Raw genomic sequence first — 26931 nt, 5'->3', positions numbered from 1 at the left:
TAGCAGGACAAAGAGCTTTAAGAAGACATGAAGAGCATTATTGTTGAATGTCTTTAATCCTGCAGTGACAAACTTATTTCAGTGTTTCCTGTTGCTGTTGCCCTGTTTGTGTAAGAAGAGGCTGAATAAGCATCCATCAGTGGGAGGTTCCCATCAGGTGTCTCCACCGTGGACTCCACCTCCATCCCCACTCTTGAGGTTGGAGGTGGAGTCCACGTCCGTCTCTCTTTATTCACATATGGTGAGACGGACGGAGAGAGCAGCGTCTTCTTCACAGAGACACCACCTGCAGAATCACCAGAGAGCCTCCTGAGCAGCAGCCTTCATCCTCCTCATCCTCCATCAGAGCTGCAGGTAAGACGAGCTGCACACCTGGACTCTTGCTCTGCCTCTTGTAACACACATCAGGACGGCTCAGTGGACACATTTCAGAGCTGAACAACACATCAGTGTTAGGACTGTTAACAGACTGCACAACACAGACAGATGAAAAAAAACCTGAAATGAAATGAAAAAAACTGAACTAAAGTAAAACAGAAACATTTTATTTGAACATCCCAACCTGTTGCATGGATACGACAGTGCCGTTGGTCTGTTAGTGTTTCCTGTCAGGAACCTCGCTTACTTTCAGCTCGAGCTGAGCTCAATATCCTGGCTTTTTATGCACTCACACTTTTATTTACTTGTTTTATCTGATTTATTATTTATTGTTTATTTACTGTTTATTGGATAATCCAAATTGTCACTATGTGTGAATGTGCGAATGAATGTGAGTGTGAATGGTTGTCTGTCCCTGTGTGTTGGCCCTGCGACAGACTGGCGACCTGTCCAGGGTGTACCCCGCCTCTCGCCCTATGACAGCTGGGATAGGCTCCAGCGCCCCCCGCGACCCTGAAAAGGATAAGTGGAAGCGAATGGATGGATGTTTATTTACTGACTGTTTGTATGCAGTGTATATTTGTACAACTTCTACAGCACTTTGGTCAACAGGTCGTTTTAAACGTGCTGTATAAATAAACTTTGACTGACACATAAAGTAAAGCCAGCTTTGCATTGTTGGAATAATTTGGTGAATTTCCAACAAGCTGGTGACTCGCCCTCCTGCCCCTCCCTCACTTTTCTTTCTAATAAAGCTTCTCATGTCCATCGTTGATGAGCTTCAGCTGGTTAGCAAACACCAGTTTGTCAGACCTGGACCAATCAACACTGTCAGCTTACAGGTGCTGTCGGAGGAATGCAGTGCTGTGATTGGTTGGTGATGATTGGGTAGTCTGGTCAGAGACGTGAGTGTGACTTCTGCCCAGATAAACTGTGACGCCTGAACACATCTTTACTTTAATAAACATTTATTTTTATTCTGGAGCCCCGAACGCCTCGGGCTGAAGACACGCCCACTTTTATTTAACCTTATCTAAAGAAAGCTGCTGCTCAGGTCCTGGTGACAGAAACCTGTGAACACGTCAAAGCTGACAAAGAGTCCGAACACAGCGTCACATGACACTGACAGCACTGCTCAGTGGACACAAAAACACTCAGAGAGTTTTTCTGTTGTTACAGAATAAAGTGTTTTGGATGTTGTTAATGTGTGACATTATATAGAGCTGATCATGTATTATGCCATCTATAAGTTTGTCTTTGTCTCACTGCTCTGACAGGGTTTGTGTTTGTGTATAATTTGACACATTAAACACTTCAAACTACAATAACTGATTTTTGTCTTCTTGTTTTCAGCAGAATCACAAACAGCACAGGTTGGTTTTCTACAGAAACAAAGCTCATGTTCATGTTTATGCTCGAGGCAAATACTGAACTCTGTGAGTCATAAAATAAATAATGTTGGGTTTGATAAATCCATAAACTACAAGTGAAGTGAACTTAATACAAACCGGTTTACAACACATGATCATGTTGTATTCTCTGGATGGTTTCAAACTTTATATTTGTGAAGTTTAACTTTACAGAAAAGTTCAAAGTTAAATAAACTGACTATAAATGTTAGAATTTCATGCAGTTTTCTCAAAATGTGTTTGTGTTTCAGGGATCTGTCAGCTGATTGGCCCTCTCCATCATGCTCCGCCCTCTGCTCTGCCTGTGTGCTCTCATTGCACTGACAGGTAAACACACACACCTGGCAGCCATTTTTCAAGTGTCCTCAAACTACTCGAGTACAAAAACATGAGAGTGACGATGAAGAAAGCTTTAAGTACAAATAATCTGACATCGTCAGCAAAGTTTTATCTTTTTCTTTTTTATTATTGTTTAACAATAAAGCAAAACAAAAAGAACAATTTTTTTTTCAATTGAACTTCTCATCTTTGCAGTTTTATTACCTTCAGTATCCAGAAGTCTATCAAGCTGTCGTTTCCTGTTATGTTTGTTTCCAAGGACAACTAACTGATGATGTCACAGTAAAGCTTTACACTGATTGGTGAACAAACGCTGTTTAATCCATTCATGAAGTCAGTTTTTCAGCCTGCAGCTCTCCCTGTTTGTCCGACCGGCTAACAGACTGTAGCTCACAGCTCTCATGTGTCTCTGTGTCTTCAGGTGCTCATTGGTTCTATCAGACATTCACTGAGTCTTCAGTGTTGGACATCAGCTCATGTCCCATCACGTATTATGGACAGCAGTACGAGCAGCTCTATGTGAGTAGGATGAAGCCTGATGTTTTAGCAGATCTTTGTGTTTCCATCACTGTGGCTGTTTAGTCTCCACCTGTGGCAGAGATCATGTTTGCAGACTGAGTGAACATCAGCAGTTAATGAAGGTCACACACTCTCTGTTCACGGGTTCAGGCCCTCAGAGGGCAGCTGGCTTTAAGCTCAGAGTCTCATTAATGTCCTCTGCAGTGATGCTGAGTATGTGAACATCACCTGATGCAGCTTCCTGAAGCAGAGCGAGAGCTCTGACTGAAACCTAAGCAGCTCTGACACCAACAGTTCAGCTGTAAATGACTCAAAGCACAAAAGATGTTGATGTTTGACTCGTTGTGTCTCTGATTTTCCACAGGTGAACATAACATCTGGAAATGTTACCGTCTGTTTCAACGGCTTTTTCAGTCCTGAAACTGGAGGCGACTGTGTTGTGGAGCGTTCACGGGGCGCAGAGAGTTTTTACTTTGCGATATATTCATATCATTATTATTATTATGATTATGATTATTGCTACTTCTATATACGTTTCAATAATGTGAGTGTTTTTCTGTATCACACAGTTAAATCTGACTGGTGTCACTTTTCACTGTTTTACCACAAATTAATTTTATAAACACTGTAAACCAAAAATAAAATTTGAGGTTTTATCACATCAAACAGTTTTGTAAAAGCTTTTAGAGGAAACTTCCTGACAGTGTCTGAAACTTTTCTGTTTGCTCGTTACAGACGTATTTGGATCATTTTAAGTATAGGACACAACGATATCTGTACTTGTATAATTACAACTCTGATCCAACGGTGAGTCTCTGAGTGTTTATAAACAACTTTACACGTCTGTTAATGTTTAAATACTACATTAAATACTTTCTAACACAAACATCGTTGTCTCTGTTTTGTAGTCGTAACATTGATTGTGTTTGTTTCTGTCCAGGTGTTTGAGCTTCAGGTCGGTGGAACCACAGTTGATACAGTGAATGTTCTTACACATACTTATACATATACAAATTATTACTTCATCATCAGTGGATGCAGACACTCAGGTAAGTGAATCTAAAGCTCCAAACTCACCTTTGGGATTCTGTAAAATGTAACTATTTGAATGTTACGGTGATGTTTGTGCTCACAGTTGTTAAACGAGTCAGTGATCTGTGAGTGTTTGAATTCCTTCAATCCTCAGGTCAGATGTATCGACCTGGTGCAGTGATCAGCTCTGATCCAGAAACCTGCTTCAGTCTCACCTGTCATGAGACTGCATTCCTCAACATCTCCAGCTGTGGTCCACTGGAGCGTTGTCAAGGCAACAACATGTAAATATGTCTTCTTTGTATTTAAAAGAAAGCAGGAAGTGTTAGTATTACATCAGCAGTGACTGAACTCATTTTGATCAGAGCAAAGAGCTTCTTCTTCTTCTTCTTCTTCTTCTCAGTGAACAGTGAGTTTGATAAAATGCTCAAACTTCACACACAGCTGCTGATTCACAGCTGGATTATTTGATGAATCACATATCAATTAAACCCCTTCTGTTTGTCTGGCTGGTGTTTCCTGTAGCGCCACCATCAGGTTTTTCTCTGAGATGTCTTGAAAAATGAGAGCTCCCACTGGTGGCTGCAGCTCCCAACAGCAGCTCATTAAGATGTTCATGGTTGGATTTTTTTTTTTTTTTTTGATGACCAGGATATGTCCTTACATATTAAACAAATATGTAAACATGTATTTTCTTCCATTTGCGCAACATCTCTAAAATTAGAAATATCCTGTCTCAGAGTGACGCTGAAAAACTAGTTCATGCATTTATTACTTCCAGGCTGGACGACTGTAATTCATTATTATCAGGAAGTCCTAAAACCTCCCGGAAAAGCCTTCAGCTAATCCAAAATGCTGCAGCAAGAGTCCTGACAGGGACTAGAAAGAGAGAGCAGATTTCTCCTGTATTGGCTTCCCTTCATAGGGCTCTAGACTAACTTTTTGCCACGGTTGCACTGGTGCGCCCAACTTGTTTTTTCAACTGCATTGCTTAACACCACTGTTTTAAATGTTCACTTTTTTTAATTGCTGTCCATACAGACAATATTGATTCGTGAATGATTAACTAACAATCTCGTCAAGACAAAGTTCTTTATTTAGAGCAAAGTTCTACACGAAAGATAAGTTACTGAAAAAGTGCTTGTGCTTAAAGTGCGTTGGCACTTTGGCACTCTTTAGCAATATTGTAGGCAATGTTAAACTGAATCATCATCTCGGCTCCTCTGACGACCTGTTTGCTGAAGGACAGTGAGGAGAGGGGACACTTGGGCGGTGCATTTATCACAGCATATAATGTGTTTTCTGGATACACTGGTGCTTTTTCAGCGTTTCAATTCGAAACATATTAGCACAGTTCACAAATGCAGTATTGTCGGCCATGGGCTTTCCACACTCACAACCATACAGGCAGTGCATCATGTTGTTAACTTTATTGTATCTTAGCCAGGGAAACTGGTCAAGCCACTCTCTTTCAAATGTATAAATGTCCCCCTTTCACGTTCAGTGGGCTCTGGCTCTGGCTGTGGCTCATTATCTGAAGCCGTCTCAGGACCAGTGTTAGACATAACCTGAGAGGTTGATGGCTGCGAGTCAGAGCACTGGTTATACATTTCAGATGGATCAGGCCTTAACTCAACAAAAAAGTTATTAATCGTCCTTTTCATCTTTTCTTAATGCCCACAGCTGCATCCACTTCTGTCAGGCCTAAGCTGCTCACTCGGGCTAAATATAAACCACAAAAACAACACTTCTCATTCTCTACATGTTTGAGAATGAGACGTCACTGGTTTCAATAATCGATCTGATTCCAATTCACAATGTTCAGATTTGCTTCAATTCCCTATTTGATTCAATTCAATTTTGCCTCAGACAGTCAGAAATATTATAATTCTGATCGTTTATCAGTGCTGACACTTGTGAGGCTTCATCAGAGGTGTGAACATCACAGCAGATGCCTTTGTGTCAAAGTAACTGAGGATGAAACACAGAAAAACATGAAGGAGATTTTCCTGGCCTGGATTTTTATAGCAGATAACCTTAAAAACATTCTGCAGTAGATTGAAAACTGAAGAAAAACATGACTCAACATATAAAATTACCTGATACTGCTGAAGTGAATGTTACAGAGGTTTTATTAAAAACTTGCTAAGCATTTTGCAATGTGGCATCATTTTAAAACTTTCTTCAGTATTAAACAGCAGAAATAAGCCTTTCTTGTCATTTTTGAAAAAGAAACAGCTGTTGTCAGCGCTTGTACACAATAGTGTGAAATAAGCAAATGAATGGGGGAGAGAGAGAGAGCTGTGCTGGAAGTGTGATTTTATCTTGGTGGAAGCAAAACAGCAAAGGTAAGAGTGAATTAATGAGGATGTTATCAAACGGGAACAGCAGTTTGGATCTTCTTTTGCTGCTGGCTCAGTGAATTTTGGTTGGAGAGTAAAAAAAACCTGCAGCTCAGAATCTGTGAGCTTTTTCAGCCCCGACAGCGTCTCCAGTAGTGATGGGATTTCCGTCTCTTTTTAGAGAACCGGCTGTTTCGGTTCGGCTCACTAAAAAGAGCCGGCTGTTTCGGCTCCGAACCGGCTCTTCAGGTTGTTTTGTTGCTTTAATTAATTTATTATTAACAATAATATAAAATTATGCACAAAAGGAATTACTAATGTAAAAAAAAAGTAGATTTATTTATATATGTTTATATATATAAATATATGCGGTGGCCCCTACAGACAAAACACGTACAAACTCCAAAACACATTTCTAGCATGAACAGAACTTCCAAAAGCAGAGCTACTAGATCACTTAAATTACACAATTGAAAGCATGTGTGTATTGTTTGTGTATTTATACACAAGCATTCATATATAGTCAAATAATTTAAAAAAAAAGTTCATTTACCTGTTACTACCACACACCAAATCCGGTCATTAGTACTTCCTGGCTTGTGTAGCCACCAGTGTTGGGACTAACGCGTTATTAAGTAACGCGTTACAGTAACTACGTTATTATTGTGGTAACGAGCACGGTAACTAGTTATTATGCCAAAACCAGGAACGCGTTACTCGTTACTGGGATTTAGATAGGCTCGTTATTCGTTACTTCGTGTGGTGGCTATCGCGGAGCTTCCACAGATTCAGTAACATTAGCAAGTGGTGGAGGCCAGCAGGTGGATGAAGGAAAAGGGAGGCAAGAGGAGAGAGCCGAAGCGGCCGCTGGTCCGAGAGTGTCAGGTGAACTGAACTTCAGGTAAGAAGTTATGACCTGCTGTCTATCTGTGTCAGATATGAACCAAGTTTAGGTGGAGTTTATTTTCGTTCTGCTGACTTTTTCGTACTGCGTGACGGGGTTTCTATACAGCTGGGTGGTGCTATGTTACTGATGTTGAACTTTATTTTGTTCATAAGGTTAATTATTGTTGCCAACCGTCCCCTAAAAAACAGAATCATCTCGTATTCAGAGAAAATATTACGCGTTTCTTATTGAGGTGAAAAGGAACAGTTTGTCCCGGACTTCAGCTACAATGAAAAAGACACAAAGCTGGAGTTATTCTGTGTCTTTGCTGCACAGCTGCCTCTTCTTCTCTCATTCTCTCCCCTCTCCCTCCTGTTTCTACTTCAATCATGAAACTGATCAATGATCAGCTGATCGGCTTTTCTCTCTTGTTTGTTTATGGCCCACTTTGCGCCAGAAAGAGGAAACCAGCGGATGTCGCGCTGAACAACAGCAGCATGTTTAAGCTTGATCAGCTGTTGTTAGAATTTATTTAATATTAATTTCTAGTATCAGCTGATGTTTGCTGGAGCCACAGCTGTAAAGCTGCTGGTTATGATGTCGGTTTGGATATGTGGTGAGAGGGAAACATGAAGATGAAACCAGGAGATGTCCTTACTGAATCATCAGAGCTGAACAGGTGATGGAGAAACAGGTTTACCTTTTAGGTGACATGAATGAGTTGGAGAGAAGTTATGAACTGTTTCTGACAAATAACACCAGGATCCTTTTCTAAGTAGCTGACAGCTGGTAAACTGTTGTTGTGATTTAAGGCTATAAAAACAAAACAAAACTGAATAATGTTGAATTTTCTGCCTTTATCAGCTGCGTGTTGGCCTCCACCTGCACTGTGACCGGCCCCACTATCATTGACGTCCACGGCCAGATTAACTCCATCCAGGATCGGTGTGCGTACTCTCTGTTCTCGACTCCGTCACTCCCAGACTTCCTTGTTCTGGGGAACTTCAGGGACAGACGTCGTAAAGATGTGAGCCTTTTGGACAGTGTGACGCTGCGTGTGGACGGGCATGACATTCACCTGGAACAAGGTGGGAGAGTTCAGGTAAGCGACCTACAGCCACAGTTCGTGTGTCAGAGTGGAGTCTGATCCAAAGTCCTCCCTCATCCTCTGCTGTGTCTCCTCTCATCTTTCTTCTCAGGGCTGTTAGAAGCAGTTCTTTCAGAGCTGCTGAACTCAGTGGTTGTTGCTGTGAAATCAGCCTGTTTGTGTGTTTGACATGTTTCACTCAGTGTTTCCACCACTTTGTCTCTGCTGTGATGCAGCTGGACGACTCCACGCTGACCCTCAGCAGCTCATCTCAGCTGGTTCATGGTGTGCAGCTCTCTAAGGACCAAACTGGAGTCACTGCCAAGCTGTCGCTCTCAAACCTCAACATCTCTGTCTTCTTTGATGGAGACACCGCACAGATCCTCTTAGAAAGTACAGAAGATAAAGTTTAATTCATGTAACATAAACTGTAAACTGTGCTGTTATTTATTGAGCTGCTGTGTTCCTCCAGTTTGAATATTGATGCTGATCTGACTCATTCTGTCCTGATCCTGTGCAGGACCTGCTGGTTCATCTGTGGAGGGTCTGTGTGGAAACTTCAGCAGGTCTCTGAGTGACCTGAGGCTCTCTGAGTACAGTTCCACCAGGTAAGACCTCATCACAAGCTCAGAGTCCCTCTGACTGCTGCTGCTGCTGATGTTGCAGATATTCTGTGTTTGTATGAATGAGCCTGAACTTTGTTGTTTGTCGCCCCCTAGCTGTGAGATGCAGTACAGTGAGACTGCTGACAGCACGATCAACTGCACCAGTGTGACTGAACGGTGAGCAGACTGATCCACACAGCAGGAAACATCTCACCACTTTATTTCTAATTCACTTTAAAACATCATAACAGCTGAACAAAGTCATGTACAAAAACATAAGAGAACCAGAACAAAACATCAAATCGCTGTAAGTTAAGATAAAATAAACGTTTATTAGTCCCACACGTGGGAAATATTTTTGGTCACGGCAGAAAGCACAAGTTAAGAGCAGTAAAAATTAAGAAAAACACAATAGGATAAAATGAAACATAATTACATACTATAAAAAATAAAACAACATTGTGATGGACTGAGTTAAAAAAAGCAGGAGTCAAAGGTTTATTAGAAAGGTAGGGTTTTCATTTAACCCCCACAATTTTAATTACAAAAGTAATAAATGTTGAACTCATAAAAGAGGTCAAAGAAACAAAACTGAACTCGGGCAGAGAACTGCAATCTTAACAAACCAAACAACTGCCCAAACAATCGTAACTGACCTAAAGAGGAAATGACACACAGGGGTGTGTGTGTGTGTGTGTGTGTGTGTGTGTGTGTGTGTGTGTGTGTGTGTGTGTGTGTGTGTATATAGATAGATATCTATCTCCCCATCTATCTATCTATCTCTATATAGTACTCGTTAAAAGTCCCCCGATACCAGGGACCGATACCACGGTCTGAGAAAAGTCTGTTTGAGCGGCGTGTAAGGGGTTAATCACAGGCGCCGAGTGCCCGCCCCCAGGCCCCGGCTGCAGCTCAGAGCGGGGGAGAAGGGGAGGCGAGACATGTCAGCCGTGTGGAACTATTTCAAAGTGAATGAAGACGACAAAATAAAGGCGGACTGCAAATTGTGCTCAGCGAAATTGTCCAGAGGAAGCTCGAAAGGTAGTGCATTTAACACAAGCAATTTAATAAAGCACCTAAAATCCCAACATGACAATGAGTACAAGGAGTTTACCCACACTTCTAAACCAACACAACCCACGCTGCAGCAAATTCTTGCAAGACGAGAGAAAATGTCCAGAGACAATCTACGTGCTGTGAAAATAATATACTTCAACAACATGGGAATAGAGCAGCTGCGAGAGACTTCAATATTAATGAATGGTACGGAAGTGGAGGAAGCAAGAAGAATGAGTTGAGTAAAGTTTGACTTATCTGACTGCTTTGTTTCACTTAATGCGCCTTGCAATCCGGTGTGCCTTGTGGTCCGAAAAATACGGTACTGCAAACTAAAGTCTGATTTTGCGTTATTTTAAATTAAGAAATAAGAATACATTACTTGAACTTTGTCACGATGGAACAGGGAGGACTCAGGCGCAGACTGAAAAATTACAGAAAACTTAAATTTTATTTACACACTCCCGGTGCACTATATACAGGTGAGGGGAAAGGGTCCAAGGTTCCCAGGGGTACAGGGAAGAATCAGGAAACGTCCTCTCTCGCACAGCTCCACACGAACAGCACAATTCTCTTGGAATGGTCCTTTTCTCACACCCGCCACTCTCACTGCCGTACTCACAAATAGGCTTTGGTGTCCAAACTTCCAAACAGAGCACGAAGGATCTGCACACAGAGATGAGGAATTAACAATGAGAAGAGTACTCAAAATTGGCTTAGGCTAAAGTAGCACTGACGAGCATTACTCAATAGTCCAGACGAGGTGCTCTCAATCACTGCCTTAGTGAGAGCAAACGAGGTGAGGAGCCACAGGTGATTGCTTGCAGGTGGTGAAGGCCAGGGACGGGAGCCCACAATGAGCTGCGCCCAGGCAGCGTGTAGAGAGTGAAAGGAGAGAGACGTACTTCAATGTACTTCAGGCCCAGCAACACTCTCAGACAAACACTGGTTCTTCCCAAATGCAAGAACTCCTAAACACAAACTTAATAATGTAGTGTGTGCTGTACAGTGCAATGAGGAATGCTCAGATCTGAACATGTTCACATTTTGGACAGAGAGGACAGATGGTTTGAAAGACGAGTGAAAGAAGCCATCTATGTCCACTGTGAGCGACCATCTTTGAACAGAGGAGGTGGTTTACGACACCAACTATCTGCCATCTATAATCCAGTTCTGACATCCCTTCCCAGACGCCTTACCGCCCACTCACATCCTGGGCCTTTTGACCCTAAGAAATTACATGATAGGGTGGGGCCAGGTTTCACAGCGAACTCACCCAAAACCTTGGCTTTTTTCTTTTCCTACACTCGTCTTTACCAGTGATGGAAATGACGGCATTACTAACGGCGTTACTTTTTTCAATAACGAGTAATCTAACTAATTACTATTTCTATTGTTACAACGCCGTTACTGTTACTAACAAGAAAATGCAGTTACTATTTGCATGTTACTATTTTTCAACAAACATCGGTTGAAGCTGTGTTCAGTTTACCACACCTTCTATCAGCTGCACGGAAGTAGCGGTCTACATAATTAATCTGAGTAAATGGCTGCAAGTAACTGTGCATATGATTTTAAAATTGCCAACTTATATTTGCATTTAAAGTTATGAAATATGATTCAACAGAATTGTTTGCGGTTGTTACAGTAAATAATATAGATTTTTCTACTCAGATTTTATGATTTTTGTATGATTTTAGATCAATTGTGTTAATACAAATAGAAAACAACTGTAAATTCAGACACTTGAGGTTGTGCTGAAAAGGATGATACTAAACAAGACAAAGTAAATAGTTTTTAAAGGTGAAATGTAGAGGTAAAATCAAAAGTAGTTAAAATGTCCAGTTATAACCTTTTTAAAGTAACGCAATAGTTGCTTTTCAAGTAATTCATTACTTTTAGAATCTTGTAACTCAGTTACTAACTCTGTTACTTTTTTGAAGATGTAACTAGTAACTATAATCAGAAATGGGCAGTACCGCGTTACTTGTAACGGTAATGCAAAAACGGTAATTTGATTACTGTTACTTTCCCGTAGGAACGCTGCGTTACTGCGTTACTAAAACCGTGATTTTTTTTGCGAGAATGTCTCATGACAGTGACGTAAGCAAGTGCGACAACAGCTGTGTGCAGATCAACAATGGATAATATATCGAGTGCGGGAGAGAGTATGAGCGTGCAGCGTTTAAAGCGTGGAAGTACTGACCTTATTTTGAGTTTGATTCCATAAAAAGTGACAAAAACATTAGCGTCCGTTGTGCGTGGGAAGAAAACTTCTTTTTACAGCGAAAAAAATCCCTAAACTTCCAAGCAAGCGCCGAGTGCGCAACGACGTAATGGGAAATTCACGGATTCAAACTCGCGGATTCTTCCACTGACTGCTGCGGCACACCTGCACCAGGGTAAAATCTGCCTACCGCAGTCCTGCTTTACAGGTGAAAATAGAGCAACAGGACCGCTGAGTCTTTGACTTTATTTATTTTCTTCTGTGTTTTACTTGCATCTATTTGAAAGAGTGAGTGTAAACACACCAAAAATATTTCATTTTATGTGCTGGAATGTACAGAAAATAGGTTTAAATGTTAAACTAATTTCTTCCAGTTAGTGAATGTTGCATATAATTAATTTTTGTGGTTGATACATAAAATTAAAAGATTAAAACTAATAAAACAAGTTTTAAAAAGAGATGTTTCCATTTGATTACATTTTGTATGATGGATTATGCAGAAAAAGTAGAATTGGGCTGAATGATCTATCGCTTTATCACCTCTTCAGGTTGTAAATAGTTGTTTTTTTTAAAATAACCAAGTAACTAAGTAATTAATTACTTTTGAAAATAAGTAATCAGTAAAGTAACAGGATTATTTTTGGGGGGAAGTAATCAGTAATTATTTACTGATTAATTTTTTCACGTAACTTGACCAATACTGACTATAATTAATTACTTTTTCAAAGTAACTTGCCCAGCACTGGTCTTCACACCTTGGCGTGGGGCCAGGTTTCACAATGAGCTCACCCAAAACCCTGGCTGATTGTGACCCACACCCGTTTTCACACCTTGGCTCATGTGATTAGGTAGAGGATCATTAGGGGGTCGATTGTCCCTCTTGGGGGATACTCCCACAGGTCTTAAATCTGGGACTCTCCACCGCTTGACCCTAGAACTGAAGAACCTTCTTGAATGTGAGGTCAAACATCCTCAAGCAACTTAAAAAAGTCTAGACTCTTTTTCTTTCTGTTTTCATTTGTACCAGTTAAAAATCATGCAGCGCTATTTTGTAACAATTGTAGAATGGCTAATTCCAGTCAAAAGAGAATTACAATAATCCAGACGACAGGTCACGAACACATGGGACATATGAGTCATGTTTAAGGCTGGGGTCTATTTTCACAACTAAATTGGTGATGCTGGACTTTTTATGCAGGACCAAAGAGGAAAGATCTAAAATCATGACCTCTGTCTTTCTTCTTTTTTCATTAAAATTAAAAAGGTTGAGTGGCATCCACCATCTTTCTGTATTATACTTAAATTATGTGTGTTGTGTCTGCACCTCGCAGACCCCGCTGGTTCAAAGACTTATCACCCGTTAACAAAGCAAGACAAACAGCTTAACTGTTTTTTACTTGCTAGTAAGGGGAGTCTGGTCGGATCCTCAGAGCAGCACTTTTGCCCTCAACCTCAGACGACTCCAAAAGAACCAGCCTCCCCTGCAGCCTTTTATTCTCTCACACACAGTTTCCCAAACAGCCACTGTTAAACCCCCCTGTGGTGCGCCATAAAATGTCATTAAACTAAGGCACTGAGCATGTGTATGTAACTTCCTGATTACAAAGGATCATCTCCCCTCACCCTGTGTATGGCTTAACCCCTCTAATGGTACACAAGCACAGGTGAGGTCATAAATGGCAAGAAGTAAACATCCTCCCTAAATAAGGACAGAGAACCTTCACATAGGGTTTCTGCAGTTAAACACTATAACCAATTACCCCCCCCCCCACCTAGATGTAGGCCGGGAGGAGGATGGAAACAGAAGAATGTTGTTGATCATACAGTTTGAACCAAGGCTTACAAATTTAAGTAGAACAATGACAACTATTATCAAAATTAACCAAACAATGTGACTTCAGCACAGATGGAAGATAAAAACACCTGATCACAGATGATTATTTTATTCTCCATCCATCCATCCATCTTCATCCGCTTTATCCGGAGCCGGGTCGTGGGGGCAGCAGCCTAAGCAAAGAGGCCCAGACCTCCCTCTCCCCAGCCACCTCCTCCAGCTTATCCGGGGGAACACCAAGGCGTTCCCAGGCCAGCCGAGAGATATAATCTCTCCAGCGTGTCCTGGGTCTGCCCCGGGGCCTCCTCCCGGTGGGACATGCCTGGAACACCTCACCCAGGAGGCGCCCAGGGGGCATCCTTGTCAGATGCCCGAACCACCTCAGCTGGCTCCTTTCGATGTGGAGCAGTAGCTGCTCTACTCTGAGCCCCTCCCGGATGGCCGAACTTCTCACCCTATCTCTAAGGGAGAGGCCAGCCACCCTTCGGAGGAAGCTCATTTCTGCCGCTTGTATCCGCGATCTCGTTCTTTCGGTCACTACCCATAGCTCGTGGCCATAGGTGAGGGTAGGGACGTAGATCGACTGGTAAATTGAGAGCTTCGCTTTTACACTCAGCTCCCTCTTCACCACGACGGACCGGTGCAGCGTCCGCATTACTGCAGCCGCAGCCCCAATCCGTCTGTCGATCTCCGGCTCCCTTCTCCCATCACTCGCGAACAAGACCCCGAGATACTTGAACTCCTCCACTTGGGGCAGGAACTCATCCCCGACCCGTAGTGGGCACTCCACCCTTTTCCGGCTGAGAACCATGGCCTCAGATTTGGCGGTGCTGATCCTCATTCCCACTGCTTCACACTCGGCTGCGAACCGTTCCAGTGCGAGCTGGAGGCCCTCACCCGATGGAGCCAACAGAACCACATCATCTGCAAAAATCAGAGATGAGATTCTGAGGCCACCAAAGCGAAAGCCCTCCGCCACTTGGCTGCGCCTAGAACTCCTGTCCATAAAAATTATGAACAGAACCGGAGACAAAGGGCAGCCCTGGCGGAGCCCATCACCCACCGGGAACGAGTCCGACTTATTGCCGGCAATGCGAACCAAGCTCTTGCAACGGTTGTATAGGGATCGAATGGCCCGTAGCAATGGGCCAGACACCCCATACTCCCGCAACACCTCCCACAGGACACCCCGAGGGACACGGTCGAATGCCTTCTCCAAGTCCACAAAACACATGTAGACTGGTTGGGCAAACTCCCATGCACCCTCAAGTATCCTGGAGAGGATAAAGAGCTGGTCCAGTGTTCCGCGACCAGGACGAAAACCGCATTGTTCCTCCTGTATCCGAGGTTCAACTAGCGGACGAACTCTCCTTTCCAGCACCCTGGCATAGACTTTCCCAGGGAGGCTGAGGAGTGTGATCCCCCTGTAGTTGGAACACACCCTCCGGCCCCCCTTCTTAAAGATGGGGACCACCACCCCGGTCTGCCAGTCCACAGGTACTGCCCCTGATCTCCACGCAACATTGCAGAGGCGTGTCAACCAGGACAGCCCTACAACGTCCAGAGCCTTCAGGAACTCGGGGCGGACCTCATCAACACCAGGGGCTCTGCCACCAAGGAGTTGTTTAACTGCCTCAGTGACCTCGCCCCCGGAAATTGGCGGGTCATTCCCCTCATCCCCAGACTCTGCTTCCTCCTCGGAAGACGTGTCAGTAGGATTAAGGAGGTCCTCGAAGTATTCCTTCCACCGCCTGACAATTTTCTCAGTCGACGTCAGTAGCGCTCCGCCAGCACTATACACAGTGCAGGTAGAGCACCGCTTTCCCCTCCTGAGACGCCTGACGGTTTGCCAGAATCTCTTCGAGGCAGTCCGAAAGTCTTTTTCCATGGCCTCTCCGAACTCCTCCCACACCCGAGTTTTTGCTTCAGCCACTGCCCGAGCCGCATTCCGCTTGGCCTGTCGATACCTGTCGGCTGCCTCCGGAGTCCCACAGGCCAACCAAGCCCGATAGGACTCCTTCTTCAGCCTGGTGGCTCCCTTCACCTCTGGTGTCCACCATTTGGTTCCGGGATTACCACCGCGGCAGGCACCAACCACCTTGCGGCCGCAGCTCAATGCAGCAGCTTCAGCAATGGAGACGCTGAACATGGTCCATTCGGACTCAATGTCCCCAGTCTCCCTCGGAATGCTGTTGAAGCTCTGCCGGAGGTGTGCGTTGAAGATCTCGCGGACTGGGGCCTCTGCTAGACGTTCCCAGCACACCCTCACTACGCGTTTATTTTATTCTCATTAATGTTTTGTTTTTTTTTTATCTGTGGTACAGCTGTAATCTCCTGAAGGAGGCGCCCTTCTCCTCCTGTAACAGTGACATTGACCCAGAGCCCTACATAACCGCCTGCACCGACACTTTGTGTAAATATCCTGCAGTGGACGGACTCAACTGTCAGTTCCTGAAGGCCTACACCAGAGCCTGCAGTCTACACAACCACACTCTGGATGGCTGGACATCAAAGACCGGCTGCTGTAAGACCTTATTAAGACCTTAATAAGCTCTCCTTTGTTAAAGACCTGAACTGTGGATTTTTAGAGCTCCCATGTTTTCAAGATAACACATCAGTGTGTTCCTCTGTAGCCTCTGAGGCCTTCTGTCAGGACAGGACCTGCAGCGATCACGAGTTCTGTGGTGAGAAGACGGTCGGTGGTGACACTCGCTGCTTCTGTCGGGACATTTTTGCCTCCAAGTACCAAGCAAACAACTCTTTTGGTACGACAGCTGTGACATCATCATGAAAACAGGGCTGAATGATGGAGGAAAACCTCTAACTGTGATTTTTCTGACTGATATTGTGACGTTCAGGTGATCCAACGGTCTGCATGCAGGACTCTGCTTCAGTCACTCTGGTCGGTTGTCTCCTGGCGGACAAAGGCATCAACTACTCTGCCTTACACCTCAACGACCCGACGTGCAGGGGTCAGGTGGACGAGCTCACCCACATGGTGACCTTCAGCTTCAACAGCAGCAACAGCTGTGGGACGGTGGTCACGGTGGGTTTCATCTCCTCCTCTTTACCTTCTACAAGCAGCCAAACATCTTCCAGCATCTGCTGAGCTTCTCCTGCTCTGCTGCAGTTTGGGATCTTTCTGTGGGATCAGCTTCACCTCTGAGCTCTGTGGCTTCTCATCACGTTGATGATCTGTGAAGTTCATACACAGAAACATCAGAGTAGGAGTTTGATTCAGTACAAGGAGAAACTCTCTAATGTTTATGCTGTGTTAAAATAATGTGACTTCATTTGATGAGCTCAACTCAACTGCGTGACACGAGCGGTCAAAGGCAGAGACAGAAAGGAGACTAAAGCTGTTGTTGTTGCTTTTAAGAACAAAGTGAATGAGTTTGATGTTTTTGACGTGTCTATTTAGCAGATTGTTTCTGATGAAATCTGTGATTATAATCAATGACAAGATGTCATAAACATTGGACTGAAAAAACAAGGACACTTTCTTAACTTAACTTACTTAACTTCATACGTCTGAGTTAGAGGTCCATCATCTTCAAAGTGTTGATGTTCTCAGATTAAAATCACTGTAAAGAGACTGAAAATAAAGTTAACGTGGCTTCATGTGTCTGTGCAAATAAAGCAAACAGAGCATGATTTACATTCACTTTTTCTAATTGAATAAAACTGATTCAGTGCATTTTGGGATTAATAAAGTGAATTGTCAGATGTTAAAAGTCAGTAACAACATCTGATTGTGTGCAGACCAACAACAGCCAAGTGATCTACAAAAACACCATCATGACCCAGAACAGCATGATCACTCGTCACAACCAAGTCTACATCGACTTCTCCTGCGTCCAAACTCAGCCGGACATCAAGACTGCCACCTTCAGGATCAGAGACAGGTGTGTGGTTGAGTTACTTTAAGATGTGAAGCTTCTCATGAGGTTTGTGAGTCAGAGAAACCTGAAGTGTGTTTGTGTTCTGCAGCTCTGTGATCCAGCACATCACATCTGGAGTTTGGGATTACACTCTGATCATGAAGGCTTTCACTGACGCCGGCCGCACACAAGCTGTGGAGTCCAGCACTGAAGTGCAGCTGAACCAGAAGATCAGGGTGGAGCTGAAGTCTGACGGACTGGATGGAGACCTGGTCGTCATGGTAACCGACTCTTGCTGGGCCACTGACCAGCCATCACCCGACAGCACTCCGAGATACGACCTGATCATAAACGGGTGAGACAGACTCACAGAGTCATGTGGTTTTGATCTCTCTCATGGACTCCTGAACAAAGTGTGTTTTCCTGTCTGTGAGCAGCTGTGCCAACCCTGCTGACCAGACGGTGCAGGTGGAGGAAAACGGACTGGGAACCTCCAACTACTTCTCCTTCAACATGTTCGAGTTCACCGGGGGCTCTGGTGAAGTTTTCCTGCACTGCAAACTCCACGTGTGTCCCAAACAGAACAACTGTGTCCCGGTACAGCTTTGTTACCAAACACATCACACACAATCAAATGTATCTCTCTTCTGTTACGATCATTAAACAGGTTATTTTCACTTATTCTTGTTTCTATTCTGACACAAAAGCTCAAATGTTCTCAGCAGATTCAGTTCTGAATGAAAGGATCAGTGTTGATCTTCTAAAGTCTGGACTTTGTCTCTCGTTGTCTTTAGACTTGTCCTGGAGCTGCTCGCAGACGCAGATATGCCAGGTCCAAATATGAAGGTGAAGCCTTCATCAGCATGGCCTGGACTCATTAGGTAAGACACAGTCTGCTAGTGCTGAGAAGTGTTTGTAGACAAAGTGCTGATTGTTAGTGCTGTAGCAAATATGTTTCCCATAGAAAAATGTTTTATTTAATTCAACAGAAAGATATTTACTAAGTTCCTCACCAATGAGTTTGTGTTTCGAACTGTCCTCATGTGATAAACTAAATGAACTGCTGAGTGAGTGAAAACTCTTGGTGTGTCATCTGTAGCCTGACAGTCCAGGATCAGGGTGAAGGCCTGTAGTGTTTTCAACAAGGATGTTGGTGACACTGAGTTAAACCACAAATCAAGACCCTGGAGATTAGTTGCAGCTTGTTTAATTGTCTCCATGAACATCTGGGGAAAACTGAAATGACAGATAATAAACTCCATCTCAACAGGTAGAAGCATGTTTACATCAATAAAGTGCATAACGCTCACTAAAACATTCATTTCAGCAAACTATACATCAATATCCAAACCTATCTGTGTAAACTATCGTATAAAGAAACTTCCAGCCTGAATAATTCAGAGTAGATGGCATCTGATTACATTTCTATACTGCCTTTAGCATGTGGAGCTAGTTACCCAGCAAAAACCGAGCTGCGGGAGTACTTGTCCTGAACCGGAAGTGCCTGACCAGAACCGGAAATACATTTTAGCTCTTTTCCTTTTAACAAAAACGTATCTAAAGCATGAATTATACATTTTAACATGTATAATTTTTTTTTTTAATGACAAATATGTTTAGAATTATTTATTTTAAACGTATTAACTTATTTATTCAGAAAAATGCCTTAGGGCAACATACTCCATGCCTGGCCTCAGGAGGCCACTATGTTAAACAAACATTATGCAATCAGTCCTTTGGCAGGAGGAGGATTAATTCTGTAACCGGTCTCATAAATGTCTTTACATACCCTTGATCGCATGTCTTTACCTCAATCTTCCTTACTCGATTGTCATTGCTTGGGAATTTGGCAGTGATCCTGGCAATGGGCCAGCTGTTTCATGCAACCTGCTTGTCCTTGAGCAGAAACAGGTCACCAACTTGGAGGTTTCTGCGTGACCCAGTCCATTTCTGCCTTAGCTGCAATGTGGGTAGATACTCTCACCTCCAGCGTGGATAGGGGATAGGACGAAAGGTTTCTCTGTATCAGTGGACACTGGGACGAGCGACCTTGCATTTATTATGGCTGTAACTTCAGCCATGAGTGTCCAGATGAGTACTTGGAGGTGAGTGACTTAAGTTTTTACTTGTGGTCTAATTTCTGAGTCCTTATCTGGTTCAATCAGGTCAAACATTCCACTCACTTTTGTTGTATCTGCGGCAGGATGGTGGATGAAGGGTGGTCCGGTGAACCAGGTGGACTTTTTTAGTTGGAATGCTGACAATGACCTAGATCAGGGGTGCCCAATCCCGGTCCTCGAGAGCTACCGTCCTGCAGCTTTTAGATGCATCCTTGTTCCCACACACCCGAATCAAATGAATGGCTTGTTATCAGGCCTTTGCCAAACATGATGGCATGCTGAAGAGGTAATCAGAATCAGAATCAGAATACTTTATTGATCCCTGGGGGAAATTATTTTTTGTTACAGTGCTCCATTTTAAACCAACATTAAGACAAGACAGACAATACACTAACTAAGAATAGTACAATATATACATATATATACATACATACATACATAAGTCACTCATAAATAAATAGTTGGAAAAGAAACAAACCATTTGATTCAGCTGTGTTGGAGTAGGGATGCATCTAAAAGCTGCAGGATAGTAGCTCTCGAGGACTGGGATTGGGCAGCCCTGACCTAGATGCATGGTCTGGTGGATTTTCCTCTGTGTGCACATAATGCCACTATTCTGGCTTGATGACTGGCGAATGCGCTGTACTCTGTTGTGAACATATGCGTAAAACTTTTTTGACTACAGATGTAGCCAAGCACTACCTTACTGTCTGCATAGAAGTGCACTGCATCAAAGTTTAAGTCCAACTCATTTTGAATGAGGTCGGCCATTTCTGCTGACAAGACGGCTGCACATAGTTCAAGCCTTGGTATTGTAGGTTCTGACAGGGGGGCTAGTTTTGCTTTGCCTATTACGAAGCCTACCTCAACGTTCCCATCTGTTTGATTTGCCTTTAAGAAGGCTATGGCTCCTATGGCCTTAGTAGAGGCATCTGAGAAAAAACACAGTTCCTTGTGCTTTGCTCAACTTAGTGAGGTGGATGTGTAGGTTCTGGGAACATGTAGTTCTTTTAGGTTCTGAAGGGAATTTCTCCACATTTCCCATCTTCTTTGTTTATCCTCTGGAAGGGGTACGTCCCAATCTGAACATTCTGAAGTAAGCTCTCTGAGTAGGGCCCTTCCTTGGATTGTAACAGGTGCCAATAGGCCCACAGGATCGAAGACGCTATTGACAGAGGACAATACACCATGACGAGTAATTGGCTTGTTTCAGTTGGTGACTGAGTAAGTGAATGTCTCTTGTTATTTCCCAAATCAAAATTAGTCCAAGGCTTCACTGGGATTGTGTCTCTTCACCACTTAAATCTAAATTTTTAATGACAGGAGCACAATCTTTTGGGCAGAAGGCCTGCAAAACAGCCTGAGAGTTAGAAACAAACTTATGCAGGTGCAGGTTGGGTCCAGCGAGTGGGGCTTGTGCTCTTTGAAGCAAATCTATAGCCTCAGCAGGAGAGGAAACAGAAATCAAGCCATCATCTACATAAAAGTGCCTCTCCACGAACTTTACTGTATCTGCACCATAGTCCTTTGAACCTACTCTGAGGCCTTGCGTAGTCCATAAATGGCAACAGCAGCAGATGTTGAGTTGCCAAACACGTGGACTTTCATTCACTCGATAACTTCTTTGTTTAGATCGTTGTCCCTGTGCCACAGAAAACGGAGGAAGTTGCTGTGGTCATCACGCACCATTAAACAGTGAAACATTTGCTGTATATCTGCCATGATTGCAACATTTTCTGTCCGGAAGATGAGAAGAACTCCGACGAGTGTGTTACTTAAATCGGGGCCAGTAAGGAGGACATGGTTAAGTAAAGGTTTTTGTGGGTGGTAGACTCCAAATGTTGGAAGATACCAGCACTCTTCTCCTCTTTTCAGTGTGTGTGTGGGTGTGGGACCTCAGCATGACCATTGGAGAGGATCTTTTCTATAAAGGCCACATAATGCTGCTGTGTTTCAGGTTTCCTATTTAGCGTCCGTTTTGAGGATGAGAACCTTGTGGCTACCTGTTTTCTGTTTTTTGGTAATTGCTGGTGGGGTTCCTTAAACGGAAGTGGGGAAACCCAACTGTTTTCCACATCTCTGTACATAGCTTGGTCCATTATTTTTAGAAAGTGTCCTGTATTAAGTGAGCTGGTTTATTGTCGTTATCTGTCTGGTTAAAAAAATGTTTGACCCAGAGTTTGTTTGGGCGCTTTACCTGGCCTATTTGTGTGTGGCACTTCTTTGAGTTGCAGAAGGCTGCTGCATGGTTCAAAAACTGAAGGGTGGCCATTTTCTAGAACAACTGTCTTCAGGGTGTTGACTGTAGGCCTATGAACATTACCCAGACAGACCCAGACAACTACAACCCACCCTAGGTCTAGGCACTGGGCAAAGGGGGCATTATGGGGGCCATTAATTCTCTGCCTGACCTTCTGTGCCGGTAAAACATCTGCCATGTAAAACACATCCCTAGTAGCAGGAGTATTTCGGCTTTAGGGTCTAGTTCTGGGATGTACTTTGCTATGGTTTGGAGGTGTGGCTGGTGTAGCACTACGCTGGGAGTTGGGATTTCACTCCTATTGTTAGGAATGTCCTGACACTCTATGAGCAATGGTAGAGGGATAACTACTGACCTATCCAGTGACTCGATATGGAAGCCTTCAGCTGTTTTACCCCATGTTTCTACTACACCAGAGCATGTTCTAAGATTGCAGGAGAAAGGTTCACTTTTAATGTCAAAAAGTTCGAAGAACTCAGGCTTGGCTAAAGAACAAATGCTCTGATCGTCTAGTATTACATATGCCTTAACAGCTCTGTCTTTGTAACCTTTAGGGTACACCAATACAAGACATGGAACATGAACGTCCCCACTGACCTGGACCGCACACGTCTGTGCAGCTTGTTGTGACATCAACTGTGTCGTGACCAATGTTCCCTCTAATTTTTCATGTGTCTGAGCGAACACACAAACTCCCTGAGCGATCCCTTGGACCACTGTGAGCAACAGCAGACGTGTGCACTGTGGTCACGCCGGCATCAAATCCATCCAAGTTACATGGTTTATTAAAATAATCAAATTACAGCATTTACATTTATGTTAGACTACTTTTAATTAACTGCTTTAACCCACTTACAATGAAAATTAAAATTAAAAAAAAAGAAAGAAAATTAAAATATATCTTGTTCATGACCTGTGTAGTATGTTAACACCATTGGAAGTAAAAAAAAATAACTTCAACTCTAATTTTGAAAACACAGTTATTATTTTTTTTAATAGAGCTCTGACTTGTATTATGAGTCTGAGTCTGTGGTCTGGGAGAGACTCCTGTAACTCTGTCTGCAAAATACAGCATATAATGACCAATGTTGGGCAAATAATTATATAGTTAGTTCTTCAAAAAAACTTACTGAGTTTTGAAAACAACAAAGTTTTTGCAGCTGTTTACTTAAAATGCTGCCAAGTCGTTTTTTTAAACAAACATTTCAAAATATGTATTTATTTACAGAACAATCAGGTGTTCTGCATCAAATCTGATGCCACACAAATTATTTGTGCCACTCCAAAAAATTATTTGTGTCCACTATGAGATAAAGGAGAACATCAAAAGCCTGATACCTGCAGGCCTGACAACAGGAGATGTATCACTCCTGTAACACCTGTAACACTCACCTCATTGTTCTCACACACAACACAACTATTGACTACACACTAACCATACAAGATTTGCGCTAAACGTAGCAAATCAAAACACCGTAGTCACTCTTAAAACTTCCCCCCTTTCCTAAACAACTAAAAGCCATGTTGCCATATCATTTTTTGATTGGTCGACATTTTTCAAACAATAGGAAAGGGTGAGGTTTTTTTTATTTTGTTTTTGCTCACAGGCGGAGAGTGCTTTCGAGCGTTTTCCTTTTAAAATGCTGTTTTTACCGTTTCTTCTCGCAGTAAATATAAACAACAATAGTATTCAGGAAGAAAACCAAGCATTACATATGTTTTTATCATAACACGTTGTCATTAACCTGGCTTCACTCCACATCAGCCACGCCGCTTTGCTAGCTAAAACACCAGTGTCGGCACATAAGGACGCTGTCACAGCCTGTCAACGACGTTGATTAGCTGCGTGTATACGAATGTGAATAGCATCATTGGCTGGACTATGGGATAAGGTGGCATCGTTCTTATCACATACTGGAGCAGCCAGTCACTTGCTGACTAACACTGCAAAACAGAATTGTTAACGTATTTACTTTAATTTCAATTCAGGTTAGTTTTTTTTTTTGTGTGCAATACAGCTTTTTTGTGCACAGAGACCATGCCAGCAGTGCGCAATTGCGAACACGCGCAGCTTAGAGGGAACATTGGTCATGACTGCTTGCTCTCTCCCCGCCATTCTCTTGTGCTGGAAGTGGAGGCTTGTTGGTCTGTGGTGGAGGACTGTGTCGTGACCTGTGCTTTCACATTCAGAACACTTTGCTGAAGATTTGCATTCCTTCGCAATATGAGTGTCTGAAGAACAGCATCTGAAGCATATTTCTTTTCTCTTTAAGGAAGGCCTTCCTTTCATCAAGTGATTTCTTCCTAAGCATGAATTACACATTTTAACAACATGTATTTATTTTTTTTATGACAAACATGTTTAGAATTATTTATTTTAAACGTATGAACTTATTTATTCAGAAAAATGCTTTAGGACAATACAAGGCCCATCTCAGCTCTGATGATGATCAGATGAGAGGAAGAAGTGACATGACAGAGAGGACTGAGGGTTGTTCAGCAGTCACAGTGGGGTCTGGTTTATCTTCTCAGGTGGTTTCCATGGTGACTCGGACTGACTTACAACTTACTGACCTCCACGATGATCCTTGACTTCTGATTGGTCCTAAGCCAGATTTTGGATGTTGGAAAGACTGAGCTCAGTTCTGCGGCAAACTCCCACAGCTGGAATAAGCAGATGTTTTTTTAGAGCAGGACCAAACTGTCGTCTTTGACACATGATAAAGTTCAGATGATGGTTTTTTTTCAGTTTCATTAGTAACTTGGTGAAAGGGAAGAGTGTGAGCTGCATGTGATTTCCAGCCTAACCATATAAATAAATCTGGGGTAAATCTACACTCCTGAAACTTAACAGAATCAGATCTCACTAACACTGTCAGATATTTTACTTGAGTTAAGGATACTGGACATATTTATTTCTTGGCTATATTCATAGAAAGAAATATATTAACACAGGTCCAAAGCATCCATGAACAGTGAGGCCTTAACCAAAGCGGTATCTTTCTTTCTCAGGTTGTTGTAATTTAAAATGATTTAGGTACAAAATGATGAAAATTTCCAGTGAATCAAGTAAAAAATGGTTTATGCTGTGAACATGAAGTGATTCAAAAGTAAATATGAAAATCGTCTCTTTAAGAAGGTGGTAATCAGGGTAAAATATTTAAAGGGGATCATCTGGTTTCTTACTCTTTGTTTTGTAGCTGAATGTTGTAAAGGTGAAGGTGTGTGGATTTCTTTTTCACCTGTTATCAGACCATTACAATCATGTGAAGTATGCAAGCAGAGTCTCTTTAACTCCGATTGTCTTATAAAACAAGCCGGATGCAGCTCAAAGTGGACACAGCTGCTGAACTGTTATTAGCGAAAGAACCAAGAGAGGACCACAGCTGAGTTATCAAAGTTGTAATTTGGTCTCTTTAAGGCAGGTAAAACAAACCAGTGCTGGAGTCCATGTGACAGAAAACTGACCAGCTGTAACCAAAGCTGCAGTCAGCTGATCTGTGGTCGTATCTTTAAACAACTGTGTCACAGTGAAACAAAACAGCTGGTTTATGTGTTTCCCATTTGAGCTGCTGATTGGCACTTAAAGTTGCAGGACAGCATCACCTTTACTGTGATCTTTAGTGCTCTGATAAGCTCAAGAACATATGGAAGTTACATCTTTCCTTTTAGAAAACACACAGTACAAAGTGAGCATGATTTCATGGTGACTTTTTCCTTTCTGTGTTGTTTTTGGAGGCAGCAGTGTTGATAACAGCACATGAAACTGAGACTTGATGCTCTGCTTTGTCGCCTTCACGCTTTACTGTTTGTTCCAAAAGACCAAAAAAATAAATAAAGGACATGGGTAATAAAATAACCAGAGTTTGTTTTTTCTCTTCTTTGTCACTTCCACTCAGAAACTGTTTGTTGCCATCAGCTGTTTCCAGGTGTTTCCAGCTGTTTCCAGGTCCATTTCTCTTTCAGTTCTAAGATTATAAGATCAAAAGCACATTTCTTTCATGTCAGTCCGTCCTTGATGCATATATGTGTCGTACTGTTTCACAATGTGTGCCCCATGGACCTTCACAAATACGTTGTCTGATTTGCTCCATCATCAAACTTTGTCTTGAGGTTCAGCTGCTCAGGAGGATGAGATCAAGAAGTGTGACAAAAGGGTCATTGCAAATATTGCAAAGTCAATCCAAACACCAGCAACTGTGAGAAATGTGATGCGCTTCACACAGGAAAGGAATGTCTTTCAATGTCACCGTTTGTCTTAGGCTAAACTCATGAAACAGCCACGTGTGTCACACCTTTTAATAGTTTCATAAGCTTTTCATGCCTATGTTTCTTTAATTATGCCTTGAATTAAGTGGAGATATCATCTGAAATTCAGGAGCGGGAACACTCCTCCTTCACGCCCCTTCGGACCTCAGACTATAAATGCCCCCTTCTCCAATACCCGCTGTTCTCTGGCGAACTTTCTAAGAGCTTAAAATCCTACTCACCCTTTCGGCTCATTACCATGGATTCCCTGTCGCTCAGCCCATTGAACGAAGACCTCATTCTTTCTCCGCCTGAATTTCCCCTGGCAGTCCTGGATCCGCAGCCTGTATTTCCAAGCGGGGCAGCCGTGGAAAGCCCGATTACCACCGGCCCGTCCGGGGAGCGCTCCAGCGGCCGTTCTCACCGCTCGGCTGTATCCATTGCTCCGAACTCCTCTCTCCGCTCGCTTCAGCAATACAACGGCTCTGGTTGCTCTTCATCCCAGCGAAACTACGACCTCCGAACCGCTATTAGAGGTCGACCCACCTCCAGCAAAAGTTCAAAGCGGAGCTCCACACCGGATCACTCTGAGACACGTCTCCAGCACTGCGGAGCACCCCGGAAATCAAAACCATCTCAGTGTCCAACTCCGAGGAAACGCCGCTGTTCCCACGCCCGGGTGAGGTCTCCCGAAGATTCTTTACCGTC

At 43.1% G+C, this 26931-nt stretch overlaps 1 protein-coding gene across 3 annotated transcripts; it reads left to right on the top strand.

The window, feature by feature from the left end:
- The first annotated feature begins 230 nt into the window (after positions 1-230).
- Positions 231-25817, top strand: LOC146578982 (alpha-tectorin-like). Of its 3 annotated transcripts, none has more exons than XM_085260084.1 (20): positions 231-354; positions 1735-1751; positions 2039-2114; positions 2548-2645; positions 3010-3189; positions 3381-3452; positions 3586-3694; positions 3832-3961; positions 7770-8007; positions 8229-8385; positions 8513-8600; positions 8712-8774; positions 16039-16238; positions 16348-16479; positions 16573-16760; positions 17477-17619; positions 17705-17950; positions 18033-18192; positions 18390-18476; positions 24508-25817. In XM_085260084.1, the coding sequence occupies exons 3-19, from the start codon at positions 2069-2071 to the stop codon at positions 18474-18476; spliced, it is 2337 nt and encodes a 778-aa protein (XP_085116210.1). In that variant the 5' UTR covers positions 231-354; positions 1735-1751; positions 2039-2068; the 3' UTR covers positions 24508-25817. The 3 variants fall into 3 exon arrangements, with proteins under 3 accessions (XP_085116210.1, XP_085116201.1, XP_085116218.1); XM_085260075.1 differs by having other exon boundaries at positions 248-354; positions 1732-1751; XM_085260092.1 differs by lacking the exon at positions 1735-1751 and having other exon boundaries at positions 270-354.
- Positions 25818-26931: the final 1114 nt, after the last annotated feature.

Source organism: Mchenga conophoros, linkage group LG3 (genome assembly GCF_057382185.1).
Source record: "Mchenga conophoros isolate Kocher_MC1m ecotype Shallow Benthic linkage group LG3, M_conophoros_male_GT1.1, whole genome shotgun sequence".
Taxonomy (NCBI): domain Eukaryota; kingdom Metazoa; phylum Chordata; class Actinopteri; order Cichliformes; family Cichlidae; genus Mchenga; species Mchenga conophoros.
This window is presented reverse-complemented; position numbering and strand designations above follow the sequence as displayed.

Bases quoted from the DNA above. Each gene is read 5' to 3' on its own strand.
- LOC146578982 (XM_085260084.1), top strand. From the start codon at position 2,069: ATGCTCCGCCCTCTGCTCTGCCTGTGTGCTCTCATTGCACTGACAG. The intron at 8,008-8,228 runs GTAAGCGACCTA...GCTGTGATGCAG, and splicing joins AACAAGGTGGGAGAGTTCAG to CTGGACGACTCCACGCTGAC. The intron at 16,761-17,476 runs GTGGGTTTCATC...GATTGTGTGCAG, and splicing joins GCTGTGGGACGGTGGTCACG to ACCAACAACAGCCAAGTGAT.